Raw genomic sequence first — 19,701 nt, 5'->3', positions numbered from 1 at the left:
AGGACCATACATTTAGTTTCATACATTTTAGTGTAGAGCATCTACTGCATTAGTAAACAATGTTCAGGTCATGTTTAAAGGAATAGTTCTACCCCAAAATGATAATTTGTTTATGAATCTTTCACCCTGTGGTACCTTGAATTCAAGAAGAAAACTTACATTTTCTTGCACAGTAAATTAAGAATCCGAAAACAGAAAATTCTTCATGAATTAAAAGTAAATGGGGGCTGCCTTTAACAACAGCAAAACCACATAAAAACATCTGTTTACAAACTCTCACATGACCCATGCAGTATAATGCAAATCTAATTTATCTAGTTTTATGCTCACGACTTCCAAAACAAATGCATTTTTGTCCATTTACTTTAGTTTGTCAAGAAGTTTCTCTTTCTTCGTTTACTGTGGAGGCTTACAGGGAGAAAAAAAAGCTTCTTAAAAAATTCAAGGTAACATAAGGTGTGTAACTGACAAAAACAAATGTAGTATTCATTCAACAATAAGAGCATGCCAACCTGTTTAAGCCTTGGCACGCGGTACCCAGAGTACGCTTGAGGTGGCAGAGAGTTGTGGCCCCTTTGTGCACATTCTCAATGTCAAGAGGCAGCTCACTGAAGAGGTAGTCATTGAGCAGACCGATCACCTCACCCGCAGTACTGTAAACAGGAAAAAACAGGCAAACTTCAGGCTATTATATTTTAAAAACAATGCAAGCCATTTCTGCTCTCTCAACATCACTGTTCCTTAAATGTTATCTTCTAGCAAAGACCACACAGCAGATACTACATCAGCACTGTTTATTAATAGGCCAAAAACTGTCAAGAGTGTTTCACATGTTGCTTTTCTATGCTTGATTGCAAACAGGTGCTTATTTAAATGAGAACTGAACAGATGGCTCAGATTAACGTGAGACTATTAATCACTTTGAGTCAATAAACAGTCACATTCATAAATTGAGATTGTCACATAGCATGAGGGATTACTAAACAGGTCTACCAGGCGAAAGCCCAGGGGCCCACAGTGGCAGAGCCTTCACCTACAAAGACACACATCCCAACCAGAAATGACCACAAAGAAACATAAAATTACTATAGAGACAGACACACTCAAGGCTACAACAGTGCTACAGACTCGCAAAAGCTATGAAAAGAGGAAAAACAACTACACTACAAAAAAAGCCGACTTCTATTTTTTTGGGCCTAAAACAGTGATTTAAGTTGGTAAAACTTGGAAATATAAATTATTGACATTTAGGGCAATAATGTAAGTTAGCACAACAAAGGAAGCCAGTTGTCTGCTCAAAAACAAGTTTGTGAGTTGTCGTTACTTATATCTTTAAGTCGGGGTTCACAACAAGGGACAATAGTTCTGCTAACTCTTATTTCTTTGTTGTGAAATGCGGGAAAGCAGTGAAATTCGGTCATTAGCGAAAGCTAGAGGCTAACTGATGCTAGCGGCTAACTGATGCTAGCGGCTAACTGATGCTAGCGGCGCTGCTTGTTACAGCTACAAGAGTAGCCATTAGCGTATCAATGCTAACTCAAAATTGTGGTTGCAACATTAGCTGACATTTCATAGCGGCGTTACAATCGTGCCAATTCAGCACATTAAGTTAGCAGAAGTAAGGATTAAAAGTTATTACAATGTAAAATTATAAGTTCAAAAATCTGAATTCAGAGTTTAGCAAACTCAAAAACAAAACTTAAAATATTTAGTTTAATTGTCCAACTTAAAATTTTATCGAAGTTTGTTGCCTTGAAATTTTGAGTTCACCCAACTTTTCTTTTTTTGCAGTGTACAAAGAGACACAAAATGATTCAAAAGGGACACAAAACAGCTACAGACAGAATATAACTAGACCAAAAACGTTCACAAAAAAACTACAAAGACACATAAAATGACCACATAGTGACACAAAACAACAATAAAAACACACTAAACAGCTATAAAATGTGTGTCTTGTAAAAGAGTTGGTAATCCACCCATGATAGATAACATGCAAGGAATATTCTTTTGGCAACTGACACGTTTATCATTTCAGATGGATAATCGTACCTGGATGTGTTCAGGTCCTGCAACTTATCCAGGAACAGGGCATGTGAGGCAGGTTTTGCAGGTGGTCCTGTGAAAGGCGCTGTGTTGACAGAAGCTGAAACTGGAGGCAGCTTCTCATCATCTGTGCATGACGGAAACATTAAAGCAAACCACAATAATTAACAAATGGGTACTGCAGCAACATTTTTCATAGGTTTTGAAGCTAGCGGGCCCACCTGAGCTCTCATCCCCTGTGTCCGTGTCCCGGGGAACAGCGAAAAGCAGCGGCGTGACCAGGCCTTTGTGGGGATGCTGGTAGCCCAAGACCAGGTCCTCCAGGGTCCGGAAACAGTTCACCTGCACCCCCTGTGTTGTCTGTGAGAAGCACACACACGGCAAAGGTCACCGAGTATATGCACTATGCGGGCAAACAGGTTTTTCATTGCTTTAAACAGAGACTGTACACAAATACACTGTAGATAATAAAAGACATAATCTGCACTCACAACAAACTGATTTTGCATTCAGAAACACATTTTTGAATTTATATGAAGCAGTTTAAATCAGCTCTTTCTTTGCTTTTGATTAACCTGCTTTATGTAATAGAAAGCAAAAAATATAGACATTATTCAATTTAATTCAGTTTTAATTACTTAGCCCTGAATTACAAATCACAGATTTGCCTCAAAGTGTTTTACTGGACATTATGTTTTACACAGTGTCAAGGACTCAGTAATGCTATTTTATTGCAACTTCACTTGCATGTTTGATTCCAAACTTTTATAAAAAATCAGTCTTTCAAAATACTCTTTAGAGCAGTAGTTCTCAACCTTTTTGAGTCGCGACCCCCATTTTAACATGCATGTTGTCCACGACCCCCGCTCACTGAACAAAGTCTCACATGCAAAGTTCAGATCACCCAAAAAAGAAATAAAATTACCAAAAAAAGGAAACAAAATGATCAAAAAAGACACAAATTGACCACAAAATGATAAAAAAAAAAGACACAAAATGACCAAAAAGACACAAAATGACAAAAAATGACACAAAATGACCAGAAAAGACACAAACTGACCAAAAAAAGACACAAAATGACAAAAAAAGACACAAAATGACCAAAAAAAAGACATTAAATCACCAAAAAGACTAAAACACATTAACACATGAACACTTTAACACAGTGGAGACAGAGCTGACTTCCAAAATGATTTGGTGACCCCCAGAAATCATCTCGCGACCCCAATTGGGGTCCCCACCCCAAGGTTGAGAATAGCTGCTTTAGAGGACCTATTATGCCTTAACTGAATGTCTAAAACTTGTATTATAATCATCAAATTGAACACAAAGTGAAATATCGGCCCAATTATAACTTGGATACTTCATCTGGTTATTGGTGGATGTTTCCACAAACGAAGCCCCAAACAACGTCTCTGAAATCTTGCTTGGTAGAGCAAAGCAGAAGTATTAATTTGCATGACAGAAAAAGTCACATGCAGATGAGCTGCAGTGATAAAAAGTGTCCCAGGGGGGTAGAAAGCTCTGCTCCAGGGGGGTGCAGGAGAGGTGACATCACTGACAGCTACTTCCTGGCTGCAGCAGCAAGAGTTGGCTGTCATGTTTCATTATGGTTCAATATTCCCAGTCAGTTTAAGAGCCCAGAAAAACATGGCAAGGAAGTTTTTACATGCATATGTTCACACATCTAAGCCACAAGCTCAAACAAGCCTGTTCTCAAACTTTTCACAAAATCCTGCACAGCTACACTCAAAGCAGTACAGGCAAAAATTAACATTAAATAGGCATGCATGCTGTGTGCAGATGCTGTGCACAGATCCTCACAATGCTACCAATCACATGCATAAAATCAACAGGTTTCACATTAGACCACAGTACAGAGCTAGCTCTTTTCCTGTGCCCTCTTTTTAGAAGTTTGTGTTTTCATTTTGCGGTGAAATAAACCGTTTTTTTGGCTCGAGGTACCGCGGCTGTTTGGCCTGGAATTCTTCAAATAGTATTTTTTTGTACCACAGGGACTTCTTGAAAAGCAATTAAAAAGAAATGACAAGGAATAAGAGACAGTCAGAGACAAAATGGACCCCAAAATATCTCCATGGCCATCTTGGAAAAACAAAAAGGCAAGCATGCGACTTGTGAGTTAGTGGAGCAAATCCAGTGAGGGAAAATACGTACTGGAGGTTTATACTGATGGCAGTGGAAACACTGAAATAGCAACAGGGTTTAAGCTCTACATTTGGGAGCAGAGGATTTTTCCAAGTCAGAGGCTTAAAAACAACTGCCAGACAATCATTATTAAACTTGTTATTGGGCTTTAATATGCAGACATAGTTTTAAAAAAGCCACAGATGATTTGTGGTTTAGGCTCTGAAGCTGTTTATTTCTCTCGCTTTCTCTCCACTGCATGTGTGGTTGAAAACTGTGCTTGTGTGTGTTTTTTTATCTTCAAATAATTAGGTCATTTGCTGACTAAATGGCCCCCTGCTCAGAGTATCAAAAACAAACACATACCATCACTGGCTTAAACTCTGCCACATCCAACAGACTCATTATGTCTAATACAAACACCCCCGTACATACACATAACAAATGAGCACACCCATTGGTCAGTGACCCAGTGTGTGGGTTGAGTAGGAATCTCTGAGACATAAAAACAATTTCTCCTCTGTGCTGCTGATTTTATGCTGCAAGCATGCGGCCACATGGCAGAGATGCCATTCAAACAACAAGGCAGTGGGTCAGCAACAGAGCCTGCACAGAGAGGAAACACAAGCATGTTCCTGTTCTCCTTACGACAGGCAATAACAAACCATTGTTTGATCGCTCAAACTCCATCAGACCGGCTGTGTGTGCAGTCCGTGCCAAGACATCTATTGTTCTTCTATTTCCTGCCAGGCAGAAGATTCAGTGTCGTGTGGCGATGAACACTCACCTGAACTGCGAGAAGGCCGTCTGCATCGGGGAGAATACGATACGTGTGAACGTGACGTTGAAACCTTTGGGAAACCAAAAATAGCTCCGTTATTAATGCAGCTGCAAATTACAACATGCTTCAGAGCAAACATTCAAAGGGAAAATATACTTAAATGTAACGTTTAAATCAGGACCAGATGTCTGACTGTAGTTAAAGACACTGTAACTTTCTTAACAAGGCGCCAGTTGTTTTACACATCACTAATGACGTGGCTTGTTTTTGTTAAACAATGTGTGAGAGACACTTAGATCATCATCTCCATCAGTCACGTCTGAGGAATTCGTTCAGGCAGCACGTAGAAACGAAGCCAGTTTTTAATTAGTCAGCTACTGTATATCACCTGAACGAAAGGGAACCTTGACAGCAGAGTGACTACATCACGTGTTTAAGAAACTAAAAAGGGGAATGACATATTGAGTAAAGAACGAGGGGAAAGAAGGAGCACTGCGAGCGGCCCCGGCTCAGCTTTCAGGAATGTATCTGGCTCGGGCTGATGAGCAGTCAGCGTAGTGCGGTCGCTGGAGCTCCCGCCCTCTTCCAGGGGCCCCAGGGAAGAAATAGGGGTAAGAGGGGAAACAGGGAGTCCTGGGCCAGGTTTTGACTGGCTGAGATGGGCTGTGTTCGGACAGGACAGTGAGAGTAGTCTGGAGGGTGTGTGTGTGTGTGTGTGTGTGTGTGTGTGTGTGTGTGTGTGTGTGTGTGAGGTTGGCCCAGCCTGTATGTGACACTTTCAGCTATTCTTTGCTGGCAGATGATGGTGAAAGTGATGACTATGACAGAGTGAAGCTGCTGAATCCATTTATAGAGGGGGACATTCTGCAGAAATGTTGTGTTTATGAATAGTTTCCAATCATATACGCCAAAAAGTAACAGTTTTACAAGATTGGGCAATTAGTTATGATTTTAATGTAAAGTGGAACTGTTTCTTCTCACATGGGGTTTACTACTTCAAGACATCCTCAGTGAATCATTCATTAAGTATTTTCAAGGAGGCGGAGCACATAAAATCAGACGTATAAAGTAACATTGAATCATTTCTATAAAAATTTCTGGTGAGAGCAGAGAGTCACATTCTTTTGATTTTCCTTTTTTAGTTACACAGTTTTATTTACAAGAGCTGTACATTTAGAAATACATTTGCAGTACATGCTCGCAGGTGCTCATATAGGAGTTAATAAGACAACATAATAGTTTAAAGGGACAGTTCACTGCTAAATCAAAAATACATATATTTTCTTCTGACATGTAGTGCTTTTTATCAATCTAGATCATTTTGTTGTGAATTGCTGAGTGTTGGAAAATATGTTTGCCTTCTTTAAAAAAAAAATATATAACTATATGGCCACTCACTTATGGTGCTCAAAGCTCCAAAGAAAAAAAAAATACTCTGAAAAACTCAACTCAAAATGTCTCTTTCCAGAAATCATGACTGGTTAGTCAAGATTCCAAAGACTTTTTTGTGAACAGTTTCATGTAGAAAATATACGATAACGAAAATAAGTTCCGACATGAAACTGTCTCTAACAGGGTCTGTGGATGATTTTGAGTAACTGGGTCATGGTTTCTGTATGTATTTATTTTTTGGGCACAATGTGCTATATAATGCAATTACATTTAAGAGAAGGCAGACATCTCTACAGGTGACATCACTCAGTAACTCAAACCCAAACAGTCTAGATTGATGAATAGCACAACAGGTCAAAGGAAATATGTGTATTTTTTGTATTTTATTAGGGTGAGCTGTACCTTTAAAGTACCATGTATAGGAGATTGTGTTTGATTGTGATCAGTAACACAAGCTGGCTGTCCCCTTACGTTCGTGAATGTGTGTGTGTGTGTGTGTGTATACTCACAGCAGGCACAATGCATAGGCTCCTGGCACAGACTCACTGTCTCTCACTAGATAGCTGCCATCCCTCCCTGCCCGTGCCAGCAAGTCCTCTGCGTGCACACGACTGATGTCACGATGATACCATGCTGCCGTAGCCATGGCAATCAATGTTACAAGATATGTTCATAAAAATAATCCACATGAGGTGATGAACTTCACAAATTTTACTGGCAGGCTTCCTCAGATGGCATCACGCTGGCAGACTGTCATTCAAGTGCCAGAGAGAATTGAGTGGTCTACTTTAGTGTTTAGAGCTTTCCCATGATCCTTTTCTTCATGATCAAAGTGTCAAGCAGACAGCCAATCACCTTGCCTATACAGGCTAGCACTTCCTGGGTCCCTGTTGGTCCCTTCAGGGTCACACATCCTGTTGCAATGGAGGGATAAAGAAGAAACATCCAGCTGTGAGGTTCGTCCACCCTACCAACAGCTAACAGAAGCTCCAGTCCACCTTTCTGAGAATATCCGTGTGTAGAGAGACCCTGTTTCAGTTTTTGGTTGCAAATTGCTGCACCCAGGTGGGTGTGTTGCTCCAACAAACACAGACCATCACAGCAGCTCGAGGGAGGGAGAGGGAGGGATGGAGGTAGAGGAAAAATAGCAAGAGGTGCTGCACAGTCTGAATGAGCCAGCCACCCCTGAGGCGATGACGCTGCCTCTAGCTTAACCACAAACACAAGCCCTCCTCTTGTCCCCAAACAAAAACCCCACATGCAAACAACAGGAAAAGAAGAACCAAGAATGGCAAAACAAACAAATCAGGCCGCACACACGGCGCCCACACACTCACACACGCACACAGCAGAGTCAGAAACATACCAGATGGAACTCAGTCAGCACTAAAACCAGACAGGCATGCAACAGAAACCAGACTAATTCAAATGATTTCCCAGCTCTGTTGCCATATAAGGGAAAAGGAACACCCTCCAAAAAGTTCAGCTGATGACTGCAGTTGTCTTTGCTTCTTCCAGGCCCAGATTCCATTTAGAGTGTGTCTGAGTTGGTTGTGGGCTACTCCGGGGGTCTCACTTTCATACTGGATGTTTGTGTGCTGGCGTGTGTGTCTTGTCAGTAGAGTCCCGTCCGCACTGGCGTGGTCTCCAGCGGTTCTTCAGAGTGCTGTCAGAGCAGCAGAGGGAGGGAGCAGAGAGGCAGAGGACAACCCCGTTAGAGCGCAGGGCAGACAGAGGAAGTGACTCGACATTCCAGATGGCGGACATAGCCAGGAGAATTCTTGCGAGGGGCTCAACTTCACCACCAGTGTGTGAAACAGCAGACTGCTTCCTTTTCCTCTCTCTCTCTCTCTCTCTTCTACTGTCTCTTTAATACTTCCCCACTCAGCCCCTGCCCTCAAATTCCAAAAAGGAAAACACAGCTTACCACATACAGGTGAACTGCCCGACTAATCCCCACTTTCTTGTTGTTTTTCATCATCTTTATCTTCAGACATTTTATCCTCTGACAGGCATATTTGCTGCTTTAAGCCTCTCTTTCTCCTGTCCCAATCTTTTTCCTTTTCTCGCCCTCCCTAAACTTCCCTTCCTCTCTTGTTCACTCCTTCCCTCTCAGCAAAAAACAGCCTCCATATGGTTATGATCATCCTTCACTTTCTTATTTTTGCCCTCCTAGAACATCGCCCATTCTTCAGCCCTCCTACTTCCCTCCTTCTCCATTAGCCGGAGCGTATAACTCTGTGGGAAGCTGTTTGGTCCCATATTTTCTGTTCTGCCTCTCACTACTCAGCAGAAATGCACCGACCACCAACCACAGGCCCCATAAAACAAATAGACACAAGTCCGTCCCAAACTGATGACATATCAACTTAACTCTCAATCTGTAATCAGTTCTTCTTAATATTATGACCTCTCTGCAGCACATATATCACAAAGCATTGAGTATTTACAGCTAAATACTAATGTCAATGAACGAACAAAAAGGGTGAAACATGCTCATCCAGTTCATGTTAAGTGGGGATGTTCACAGTAATAAAGTTTGTAGCTTAACCCATTGAAGCCTGGAAAGTGGATACGTCGTTTTGTAGTATTTGTATAAGCTCTCAAATACTTTTTGAATTTCATATCTATCTGCTACAGAGGCTGAAATATCTATTATTTAGTAGAAGCGTTGACACTTCTGTTGAATTTCCAGAAAAACTTCAGGTTTTAGGGGCTTATTTTAAAATCACCCAGAGGTTTTACAGGCGTTTTAGGCCTCAATGGGTTAATGTGTGTTCTCTTGCTAATTGCTAGAAGAAGAAAAAAAGAAGAAAAAGGTACGATCTAGGGACAACCTTTGAAAAGTTAAGTCAATTTGATTTTGTTAGTTTTGATTCTTTCCACATTGATTTTGATGGTGCTCAAAACAACTTGGGTGCTGCACCGAGGCCTTACAGTTGCAGGGAAAATCCTGATAACAATCCTATTTGATAGAGAGAGGTGATTTCTGTCTACTCTACATTCAGTTTTACTAAATGTGCCGCTTATGCAAACATTGGATTGGCCAAGATACAGAGACAGAGACAGGCACATGTGCGATGAGATGAGATGTTCTTGATTTCCAAGAACCTCCTGCTTACTTTAATCTTTCTCACCGTCTGTGAGATCGGATTTTTGTTTTCTTTAACTTGCACGCCCTATCCGGATTACAGAGATGCTTGAAGAACTGCAGTTTTGAACTGTACCTCCATGAAAATACATAACATTCTATATTATATAATCACTGCCAGGCAGGAAGCCAGGTCTCAATTATATAACATGTGAGACGAAATACAGTATATTTTAAAGATTATTAGGACAATAATTAGTTAAGTAAGATGCTTTCTATTAAATGTGTTCAGTGTCATTTAAAGCACACCACCAGAGGATAAAAAAAGATTAATAGCATGTATTGATTTGATTGAAGATTAACAGCTAATTGATTGCAGAATTATGATTTTAAAAGACCAATACAATCCTCCAAGAAGCCACACCATGAATAAGAGATATGTGGTGAATTAGTGCTCTGGTCGGGCTAATAACAGCGACCTATCAATCCAGTTGATGGCAACAACAACCCTTTAAAGTCACAGCATCAGTAGAATAGAGCAAGTGCTATAAATACAGCTAGCCAAAGGTCACATCGAAGAGGCAGAACAGAACTGACAGAAATCCAACAGGTAAGTTCCCTGAACCCCTGAGTTCATGACCAGCGTGTTTGGTTCAAATCACTGATGTTAAACTAAATCAACACAGTCATAGAGAAGCACTGATTGGCTCAGGACCTAATAAGAGTTTGTCTCTGTTAGAAAACATCACTGCCTCAATTTAGCAACACGCTGAAGACTGTTGTTAAGACGCTGTAATACCATGGTGCTGTAATGCATTGGGACTTCTCAGCAGTCCCTTTAAGGCACAATGTTGACAGTCTATATAAAGAGCTTGCCAAAAATGGCACCAGATTAAGTGTAAGGGGCTTATGTGGCTGTATGTAACCTCACACAGACAAAACTGGAAAAAGGAAACCAAGATAGACTGAAAATAAGATTATCCTCGCTTTTTTTGTTTCTTTATCCTGCATGGCATTATGAGGTACACAAAAATGCAGATCTGTGTATGGTAGCATCATACAGATGACAGACTGCATCACAATGATAATCTGACATGTTGATAATCAGAGTGAATAAAACATCTGATTCAAATCATAAAATGTAGTGTATCATACTGGCGAATGCAATCATTTATTCACTTCACATAGTTCATAAATAGATAACAAACACACTAATCTTAAGCCAGAGTTTTAACCCGAGAGAGCACTGAACACAGCTGAGGACACTGTCAGTGTTTCCTTAGCATTGATGGACTGTGTCTGTTTACAAGGCAAATCAATTGTAATTTAATATACCTATGAGGTGTAACACTTTCATCTGAAAGTTAGGAACCTGAAGATTAATTTGAGATTCAGCTCAGCATTGTGTCAAGTTGTTCTAGTCGTAAAATGTTCTCACTATAATGTAGTGTATAGATCTATCGGGATTCATCTTCATGTTTCAGAATCTCAGCTTTCCAGTCAGTCCCAATTTATGCAGTTTCAATTAGAGATAGATATATATCGGCCGATATTTGCATTTTTGTTACTTGTATCGGCCTTGTGTTTGTTTTGTTAATAAATGTTTCTTTTTTGTTTAAATTGAGACTTGTGTAACATTTGTTATCATTGTGCCATTTTTATCATGTAAATGGAGGGAGAAAAGGCAATGTCGGCTTCAAGAATTGGCCCAAAAAAAAAACGGCAGCACATATCTGGGATCGGTTAAGACTGACCTCAAAATAATCGGTATCGGCGTTAAAAAACCCATATCGGTCGACCACGAGTTTCGTTACTGTTTAGCGACCCCAGTAAGCAGAGATACTCAAATAAAATTGGCAGAAATAGCACATTTCAACAGCATGAGAAAAACTGCATGGTTTTTGCCCCAAACTGCTTGGGATTGGCATAATTGGCATTTCTGTAAAGAGACTTGTGGGTACCCATGGGATGCATTTTCATTCAGATATCTTGAGGTCAGAGGTCAGGAGACCCCTTTGCAAATGGCAATGTCAGTTTTTCCATCGCTAAAATTTAGGCTAACTTTGGAGTGATATCATGACATGGTTGGAACCAAGGAATTCTTTAGATCTTATAGTTTCATATCATAAGAGTATCTTCTCTGCAGGCTGAGTCTACAACCTCTGGAAGAAGTCGACGGGGACCACAGACAGGCCATCGGAGCACTCAAGTGTTAAGACTGCTTTGCTTATTTTAAACTTCCTTTTTGTTTTTAAAAAAAATGGGGCAATAGAAGTGTAAAGCTTTACAGGAGATGCCTGAGCATTATCAGTTTTCAGTTTTTTTTCCTTGGCTGTTATTCTGGTGTGATATAAAAAGCCTCATGTTGTACATGAAGGAGCCATTGCTCCCACATCATCAACGCTCTTCCAAAGCAACTTGCTTGAATTTCTTATAATGGCTTCTATAGCAGTCTAATAATACATGATGTCCACAGTTCCTGGACTTTCATTGCACTTACATGAATACACAGAAGTGAAGCTGTAACTCATATGTGGAGCCATAAAGTAGAATGATCTAGAGAGCAGCTTTAATGTATTAAACAGCTTAACTTTGTGCTGGCTGCTAATCAAGCAGGGTCCCGCTCACACCTCAGTGTTGTCCTTTTCTGGCCAGTTTTAAAGGGATCTGAGACCACATACCCATATAAATTTGAATTGAGTCCAAAAGGAGCATCCACCAGTCTAATTCATTAGTCTTTAACTTGCAATCCATGCATTAAAACCATCATCTAGCTCCCTCATTAATCAATCAATTACCCCTGGCTGCAGGGGTGAGGAGATCCTCCACTGCCAGTCCATAGGCTTTACCTCTATCGCTCTATGTGCCAAGTCGGACACGAGACTTCTAAAAGGTTAAAAGGTAAAAGGCTAAACTTGTGTCTCCTTCCCAAAAACAACCATAAACAGTGGGATTTATTTGCATGAAGAGTATGTAATCAAATGGATACTAGTTGTTGCTTATACCACAGTAGTAAGTCAGCAGGTCACTCAGATTTCTGTAAAGCTGCCATGAGCACAGATTGCACAAAGCCTGGTAGAGGAGCCATCTGTCGTCCCAGCTACCATAACAACCAAAATCCAACTAACACTCCTGTCTAAGCTATAAGAATGGAGGTCCTTGAACATTCACGCATAGTCCATTGACAAGACAATCCTTTACAACCCCACACAACTCTACTGAAGCTCAAATAGCATCTCACAGCATGGAGTGAACAAGCTAAGCTCTAATAATAAAAAATCACTTTTTTGAACATTTACATTTTAAATTGATTATTTAAATTTGTATTATCAGTATTATTAATAGGTTGATACTTCCAAAATAGGTTATATATATATATATATATATATATATCATGATTTAGTGGGAGAAATTCAGCTCCCCCATATAGCCCAAATGGAATCATCCTTTGTTTCATAACCACATTTTCCACCGCTCAAATCAGGCTTGTAATATAGAACTGCTGAATAGTCAACAAATTTGACTATCTCAAAACCACCCCCCCCCCCCCCCCCCCGACAGGTTATGTGTATAAATAGGCTGTAAATATAGCCAAGACACCTGCATATGATTATATCATGTAACTGCTGAATTAGGGTACTGGCACCTTTTGTGGTCCAGTTGAGGTACAGCTCACAGTGACACCATAAACAATAGAAATTGCACATGACATGCATTAGAAGGCTGATTTCATTCATGATTATATCAGAGTTCCTGCGCTATCTATTATATGCAAAAAGTTCAGCACGCACTATTGTTCACGTAATGTAGCCAATGTACTGTAGAAAATCTAAGCCTGACTGACAAAGATCAAGTGCCCAGCTACTCCAGGTCATGACCTGTTTATTCTCCTCTGTATAGGTCCAACCCCTGAAATGTCCCACGTGTTCTTCCCTTGAAGTTACATAGATGGCATTATTTTTACACACACTGTGCACCAAAACAGTAGCGTTCTAATGAACTAATCTGATTTAGTCGAAAACAGCCCTCTTTGACAGGTTGGGTAAGCTGAGGGGAGGGGTCGAAGGCTGGGAGGTCAAAGTATAAAAGCACACGGGAGCCAGTGATTTGCATTCACACCCATCGTAGGTCAACAGTGACGGATTACAGCAGACAGCAGAGAAGACTCGCTGACGGAACCGAGTGCACGGTAAGGGAGCCGCTTCTCCTGCTGACCAACAGCACATTAGAAATGTAGTGATGATGATACGTTACTTCACAGGAACATATGGTTTAACCACTTAAATATCTGGCGGTAACAACGTGTTTATGATTATAAATAGTTTGAAGTATATCATTTCTAGATTATTTTTACTTAAACCAATTATAAAATCAGAAAGGTACTCTTTCTTTTAAGATGATATTCAGAAATGATTATTGTCCTACGTGGCAGCAGTCATGAGTCACTGATAAACTTAATTATTGGTCCTTTTTGAAAATTGCATCAGTGAATTATGATGAAAAATAATACTTTTTTTTTTTTTTTTTAAATAAACTAAGAATGACATTAAATCCAGAAGGAGCCAGTAAGTAACTCTGTCTTTTCATCTTTTATATTTGCAGACTGGACCCATAACTTTGCTGTCAACATGTCAAAGTGAGTATCAAGAGTTTTGTTTTCTTATCAGACATAACTGGTTAACATTATCTTATAACATCAATATTATTATCATACATTATATTATTATTATTATTATTATTATTATTATATATTATATTATATATTACATAATATATATATATACACTGTACTATTATTATATACTGTCTAGTCACAATAACATTATTACCATCATATCATCAGTACAATTACCATCATCTTGCCACTGTTCCTTACCTACAAACTTATCTTCTTTTTAACTTCTTAAGTGTCCAACAATCAATTTATCTATCTATCTATCTATCTATCTATCTATCTATCTATCTATCTATCTATCTATTAGAGGGTGAAATTCATCCCTTTTCAATTCAATGTTTTGGGCATTAAAATGCTACAAAAAAGAATTTGATAAAACGAAATAATCATTTATTCTGCCTCGAAATCAAGTAAAATTTAAGGCATTAATATTGCAATTTAATAAGCTAATCTTCGAAACTTGGAAACAATAAAGGCTAAGGACCCATGTAGGGATCAAAGTGGATGAAGAGGTCACATGGAAGAAATCCACTGGATTATACTGTATGTAACATTTTAACTCTGGCACTTCCAGGGTGGATGAATCCTGATAAAGGTGGATCTTGGAAGAGAGGTTTAGAAAACAAAGGAAAAGTTTTAAGGGGATTACTTGACCCACACTGGACCGAGGCAAACCCACCCAGGATTACCTGCTGTTTATAGCTATATGCATATAGCAAAGGGATTTTGCTTGCACGGTTATGTAATACTACAAATATTATCAAACACAATATTTTGGGACGTTGATTCAGAATTGCACCTGTTTAATGAGAAATTTTCAACATCAAACAAAAATCTGATCACATACTCAACAAGACAGGACACGTTTCTATTCATAGATGTTACTACGTATTTTGTCTGGACTTACCAAATCACTACGATGTCTTATGTCCAGATTAGACTCTTTTGCCAGCAGGTGCCTTCCTATCCTGAGCACTAATCCATGCAGAGTAGGGTGGAGGGCGGGGGGTGTCTATCCTATAATTAGACATGAGAAACTGTAAGAGGTAGTAGGTGCACAACGCTAATGCCTAAAAGTACTTCAGAAGTGGAAAAAAGAAAAGTTAATAAAAAGAAGAACATTGGGGTAAACATTTGGCCAAATTCTTGAGCATCTTATGTTTGTATCAAATACATTCAGGGAGCCTAAAATGTATGAAATAATAATCTGATTCAATGTCTTTTCCTTTTTCCTCTCTCTCTTTTCAGGGTATTTAAGAAGACCAGCGGACACGGACATGTAAGTGGCCTCTATAATATAGTCATTACAGGGCACCTCTTGGGCAGGGAGGAGTGCATTTTGTATGTAGCTCTTCCAGCTCCCAGAAATAACTCCTAAACTCTTGTAACCCTGGCGGAGGAGTAACTGTTTCCTCTCCGCTTTTCTCTGTTTCTCTCAGATTGCCCTGTACTTGGCAAAGAGAGACTTTGTGGACCATGTGAATTCAGTGGAAGTAGTTGGTGGGTTGCACAATATCTGTTTATACCTTCTCAAATGTACACACAGATAGAGTATATTGTCTCGGTGTATTCTTTTTTTTTTTAAATTTACTTTTTATTCGTTTTTTCTTAGTAACATACACATAAGCGCCAGTGGGAACAAGAACATACAACATAACATAAACATAAACATAACATAACAAGGGGAGGATTGTGCATTAAGTAAAACAGCAGAGTCGACATAAGCACATCATACATAAAAATATAAGGATGCTGCTTGAAAATAGCGAAGTAATTAAAAATAAAATCTTAATAGAGGGTTTGATCTTATCTTTGCGATCTATATGAAATCAGGTCTTACAGTTAACACATAGCTGAGCCATTTTGACCAGTTCTCTTCAAAAACATCAGTTTGGTTTCTTAGTTTAAATGTAATTCTCTCCATAACATATATATTGTAAATTACATCAATCCAATCATTTATTGTTGGTTTGTCTTTCTTGAGCGTCTCAGTGTATTCTAACGCTATTTTTTTCCTCTTATTTGCAGACGGTGTTGTCAAAGTGGACCCTGCTGGTCTTAATGGCAGAAAAGGTATTTTGTCTCATTTGCCGTCAATGACAAAAAGTTATAGAACATACATTTATGCAATACAAAGACTAAACTAAATACTTCCCTTTCTATTGCAGTGTTTGTCTACCTTGCTTGTGCCTTCCGCTACGGAAGCGATGACTTGGATGTTATCGGGCTGTCCTTCAGGAGAGACATCTGGATACAGCGTGTCCAGGTGTATCCCCCTACAGATGCAAATGTTGCCAAAACACCACTGCTGGAGTCCCTAATAAAGAAAGTCGGAGAGCAGGCATGCCCCTTTGCCTTCCAGGTGAGACATCATAACCCACTTACCAAATCCCTCCTGTGAAGAAAAAATATTAGATTCATCACAACCATCATTTCTTCATTTTACTGTCCAGCCACCATTTTCATTTATTAATGTGTTTTTATTTTTTTTATTTGCTTGTTTCAGATGCCAACAGACCTCCCGTGCTCTGTCTCCCTACAGCCCGGGCCAGGTGATGCTGGCAAGGTACTCTTACAGTCCAATTCCATACACTGTTATAAACCACTTTAAACTTTTTTTTTTAATACTTTACTGCAAGGCTTCTTACTTTCACAAACGTAATGAGTCATTTAGTTTTCTTTACAATATTGTACTTTGCAAACTTTGACAAAGAAATCATGTATTTGGGTCTTGTTCTGTTGCAGGCTTGTGGTGTAGACTTTGAGGTTAAAGCATATATTGCAAACGCAATCAACAACGCAGATGAAGTCATTGAAAAGAAGTATGTATTCCAACAGATTAACCATACTCTCAGCCTTATCTTGTATTGCAGAATTAAGGACACATATAGAGGGACTAACCCTGACTCTTTGTGTTCTTTTTGCTGGTCTTAGGGACACGTGTCGTCTGATGATTCGCAAAATACAGTTTGCCCCAGCTAACAACAAGGCCGGACCCAAGGCTGACATATCCAAGCAGTTTATGATGAGTGACAAACCTGTGCACTTGGAGGCCTCCCTTGAGAAAGAGGTACACGGAAGTCTACATACTTTCTTTTGGGCGTTGCATACATACATATAACTGCTAAATTATTCCAAATAAATTATTCTTATCTTTAGATTTACTACCACGGAGATCCAATCAGCATCAGTGTAAAAATCAACAACGAAACCACAAAGGTTGTGAAGAAAATTAAAGTCACAGGTGAGCAGTGAGGGAAGGGTTAAAATTGAATAAATTGTGTTGAAGTTTAAGAGTTCTAATTATTTTATGTGTATTTTGAAAAAGTCACAGATTTTAACTGATCACTCTAACAGAACTATTTTCTTTCTTTTAGTTGAGCAGCTAACAAATGTGGTGCTCTACTCATCTGACACCTACACCAAGCCAGTCTGCACTGAGGAGTTTGGGTAAGACTTTGAATGTATCAAATGAAGCTTATTAGCAGGATTTTGGGTTACATTTAATTAATTAATTAATTAATTAGCATTTTCTGCCTAATCAAATATCTGAAAATCCTATTATATAAAATCTTACATGCCAGTACTCCTACATATGATCAGTACCGCTATAACTGAGGAAACAGTGCTTTCATTTCTGTATGGATTTAGAAAAAGTAAACAAATAATGGCTGTTAAGTTAAACAGGTTTTATTGTTTTACTCCTATACACAGGGAGACAATTAACGCCAATGCTACATTTGAGAAGAACTTCACAATAACCCCCATGCTGGCCAACAACAAAGAGAAGCGTGGTCTTGCAGTGGACGGACGGCTAAAAGACGAGGACACCAACCTTGCATCTACCACCCTGTAAGTCACTTGATGTCTCCGGTCAAAGGGCTTACAGTGAGCCCTGGACAGTTTTTCATCCTCTTATTGAGTGGTGGCAATACAATGTGACATCCACTTATCGTGTCTTAGACCAAATCCTCAAGCTCTGAGAGGTAAACTATTCTTGTCTTCTGCAGGAGTCAAGGAGATAAGGAGATGCAGGGAATCCTCGTTTCCTATAAAGTCAAGGTCAATCTGATGGTGTCCGGCGGAGGGTAAGGCTCATCTGAATAAGAAATATCTATGTATGATACTTGAAATTGTGCAGACTTAAAATTTATTTTATTTTGTTTCTGCTCACCAAAAGCCTTCTGGGTGGCCTAACGGCAAGGTAAATGATGATTCTCCTTTATTGTCCGTCAGATTTTATTAGTGTGAATAATATCTAAATTACTATTCTGTATATTTTGAATAATAAATCCTTTTTTTTTTTTAATTTTCAGTGATGTCACTGTGGAGCTTCCTCTGACTCTGATGTCCCCAAAACCTGCAGGTGAGTGATCTGTTTTGCTATTTAAATGCTTCCTGAAACATTAGACCTAAACAAAAAAAGTTAATAAATGAACATGTTTTATTTAATGTCCTTCCCTTCTATCCCTTTTTCTGCATGTCATTGCTGGATTGTGAGCAGAAGTGTAAGTATTAGTCTCTATTAATACTTTAGTATTAATAGATTAATAGTATTTAGTACTTATAGTACTTTTCATAGCATCTCTATGAAAAGGTATATATAGACCTGCACCTGTGATGCTTATATTATTTCTCCTATGTGTTTGTGTGCTTTATTTATGTGTGTTTTACAGCATATTGGAATAGAGGCTTCTATAGTTCAGGTGAGGTCAATTCCAATTCATTGTATCTTGCTTCACTTCTTTAAAGTGCTCCAATGCATTTTTTTATTTTAAAAAACAGCTTATTTGAAGACTACAATGTTCGATCAACTTTGTGACGTATGTAAAAAAAATCACGATGAACTGAATGTTTCAGTTGTAGGCAAATATTTTAAAAGTTAAGGTTATCAGAAAAAGCACAGATATGATGGCCTTTTAATGAGTGCATTTTTTCATCCTAGAACCCTGCTGCATCAATGCCAAATATTACATTTGAATCATTGTTGCTCCACCTCCTGGATGATTTTTGTTAAATCATCATTGCATAATAGCTATTAGTGCATGCATTAGATGCATGGCAATATGCAAAAAGTGGTCTGCGTTATGTCAGTTGCAGTTTGCTAAATATAAAATTAGATGATAGACTTACAGAATCTTTTGGTTGCCCTTCTATGCCAACAGGACAGAGATCACAATTGATGCCGCGGAGAACTGAGAAGACCAGCGAAGGAAAAATCATTTCTCTAACAGAGAATACAGAACACAAAGGAAATCAGCACTGATGTTACAAAGCACAAAGTGTTATTGATTCATGACAATGTTCTTATTAGACATGTTTGTTAGAAACTATCACAATAGCTCAAAAAGAATCACTTAAAAAATAGTCAAAACCTGGTGTGACATTTCTCCGAATACCATTAAAGCATTAAATGGAAATAAAAATCTATTGAACATTTTTGTTTGTCAAGGGAAATGTCCTATAGCATAGAATGTAGGCTTCTCTTTCTTTGTCTTATGATTACCAAATGTTTATTCACCCTTGACCTTTATTGCTGTGTCATTGGAGCCACAATACAGTATGACTTAA

At 38.9% G+C, this 19,701-nt stretch overlaps 2 protein-coding genes across 3 annotated transcripts in view; one reads left to right on the top strand and one right to left on the bottom strand.

The window, feature by feature from the left end:
* The window catches only part of inppl1b (inositol polyphosphate phosphatase-like 1b), a 31,379-nt gene extending 16,289 nt beyond the window's left edge, over positions 1-15,090 (bottom strand). The window contains exons 1-6 of one of the 2 annotated variants that reach the window (XM_059345446.1): positions 15,038-15,090; positions 6,874-8,030; positions 4,979-5,042; positions 2,268-2,406; positions 2,053-2,173; positions 513-653 (exon numbers count right to left, since the gene is read on the bottom strand). In XM_059345446.1, coding sequence (XP_059201429.1) covers positions 513-653; positions 2,053-2,173; positions 2,268-2,406; positions 4,979-5,042; positions 6,874-7,010 — 602 coding nt within the window. In that variant the 5' untranslated portion in view covers positions 7,011-8,030; positions 15,038-15,090. Of the gene's footprint in view, positions 1-512; positions 654-2,052; positions 2,174-2,267; positions 2,407-4,978; positions 5,043-6,873; positions 8,063-15,037 lie in introns of those variants that run through there. The other variant, XM_059345447.1, reaches the window with a different exon arrangement.
* On the top strand, positions 13,582-18,735 carry arr3b (arrestin 3b, retinal (X-arrestin)). Its single transcript, XM_059345453.1, has 15 exons — positions 13,582-13,644; positions 14,058-14,091; positions 15,379-15,409; positions 15,570-15,630; positions 16,159-16,203; positions 16,299-16,492; positions 16,637-16,696; positions 16,876-16,952; positions 17,065-17,200; positions 17,290-17,374; positions 17,508-17,580; positions 17,845-17,982; positions 18,141-18,218; positions 18,311-18,334; positions 18,447-18,735. The coding sequence occupies exons 2-15, from the start codon at positions 14,084-14,086 to the stop codon at positions 18,502-18,504; spliced, it is 1,068 nt and encodes a 355-aa protein (XP_059201436.1). The 5' UTR covers positions 13,582-13,644; positions 14,058-14,083; the 3' UTR covers positions 18,505-18,735.
* Positions 18,736-19,701: the final 966 nt, after the last annotated feature.

Source organism: Centropristis striata, chromosome 12, assembly GCF_030273125.1.
Source record: "Centropristis striata isolate RG_2023a ecotype Rhode Island chromosome 12, C.striata_1.0, whole genome shotgun sequence".
Classification (NCBI taxonomy): domain Eukaryota; kingdom Metazoa; phylum Chordata; class Actinopteri; order Perciformes; family Serranidae; genus Centropristis; species Centropristis striata.
This window is presented reverse-complemented; position numbering and strand designations above follow the sequence as displayed.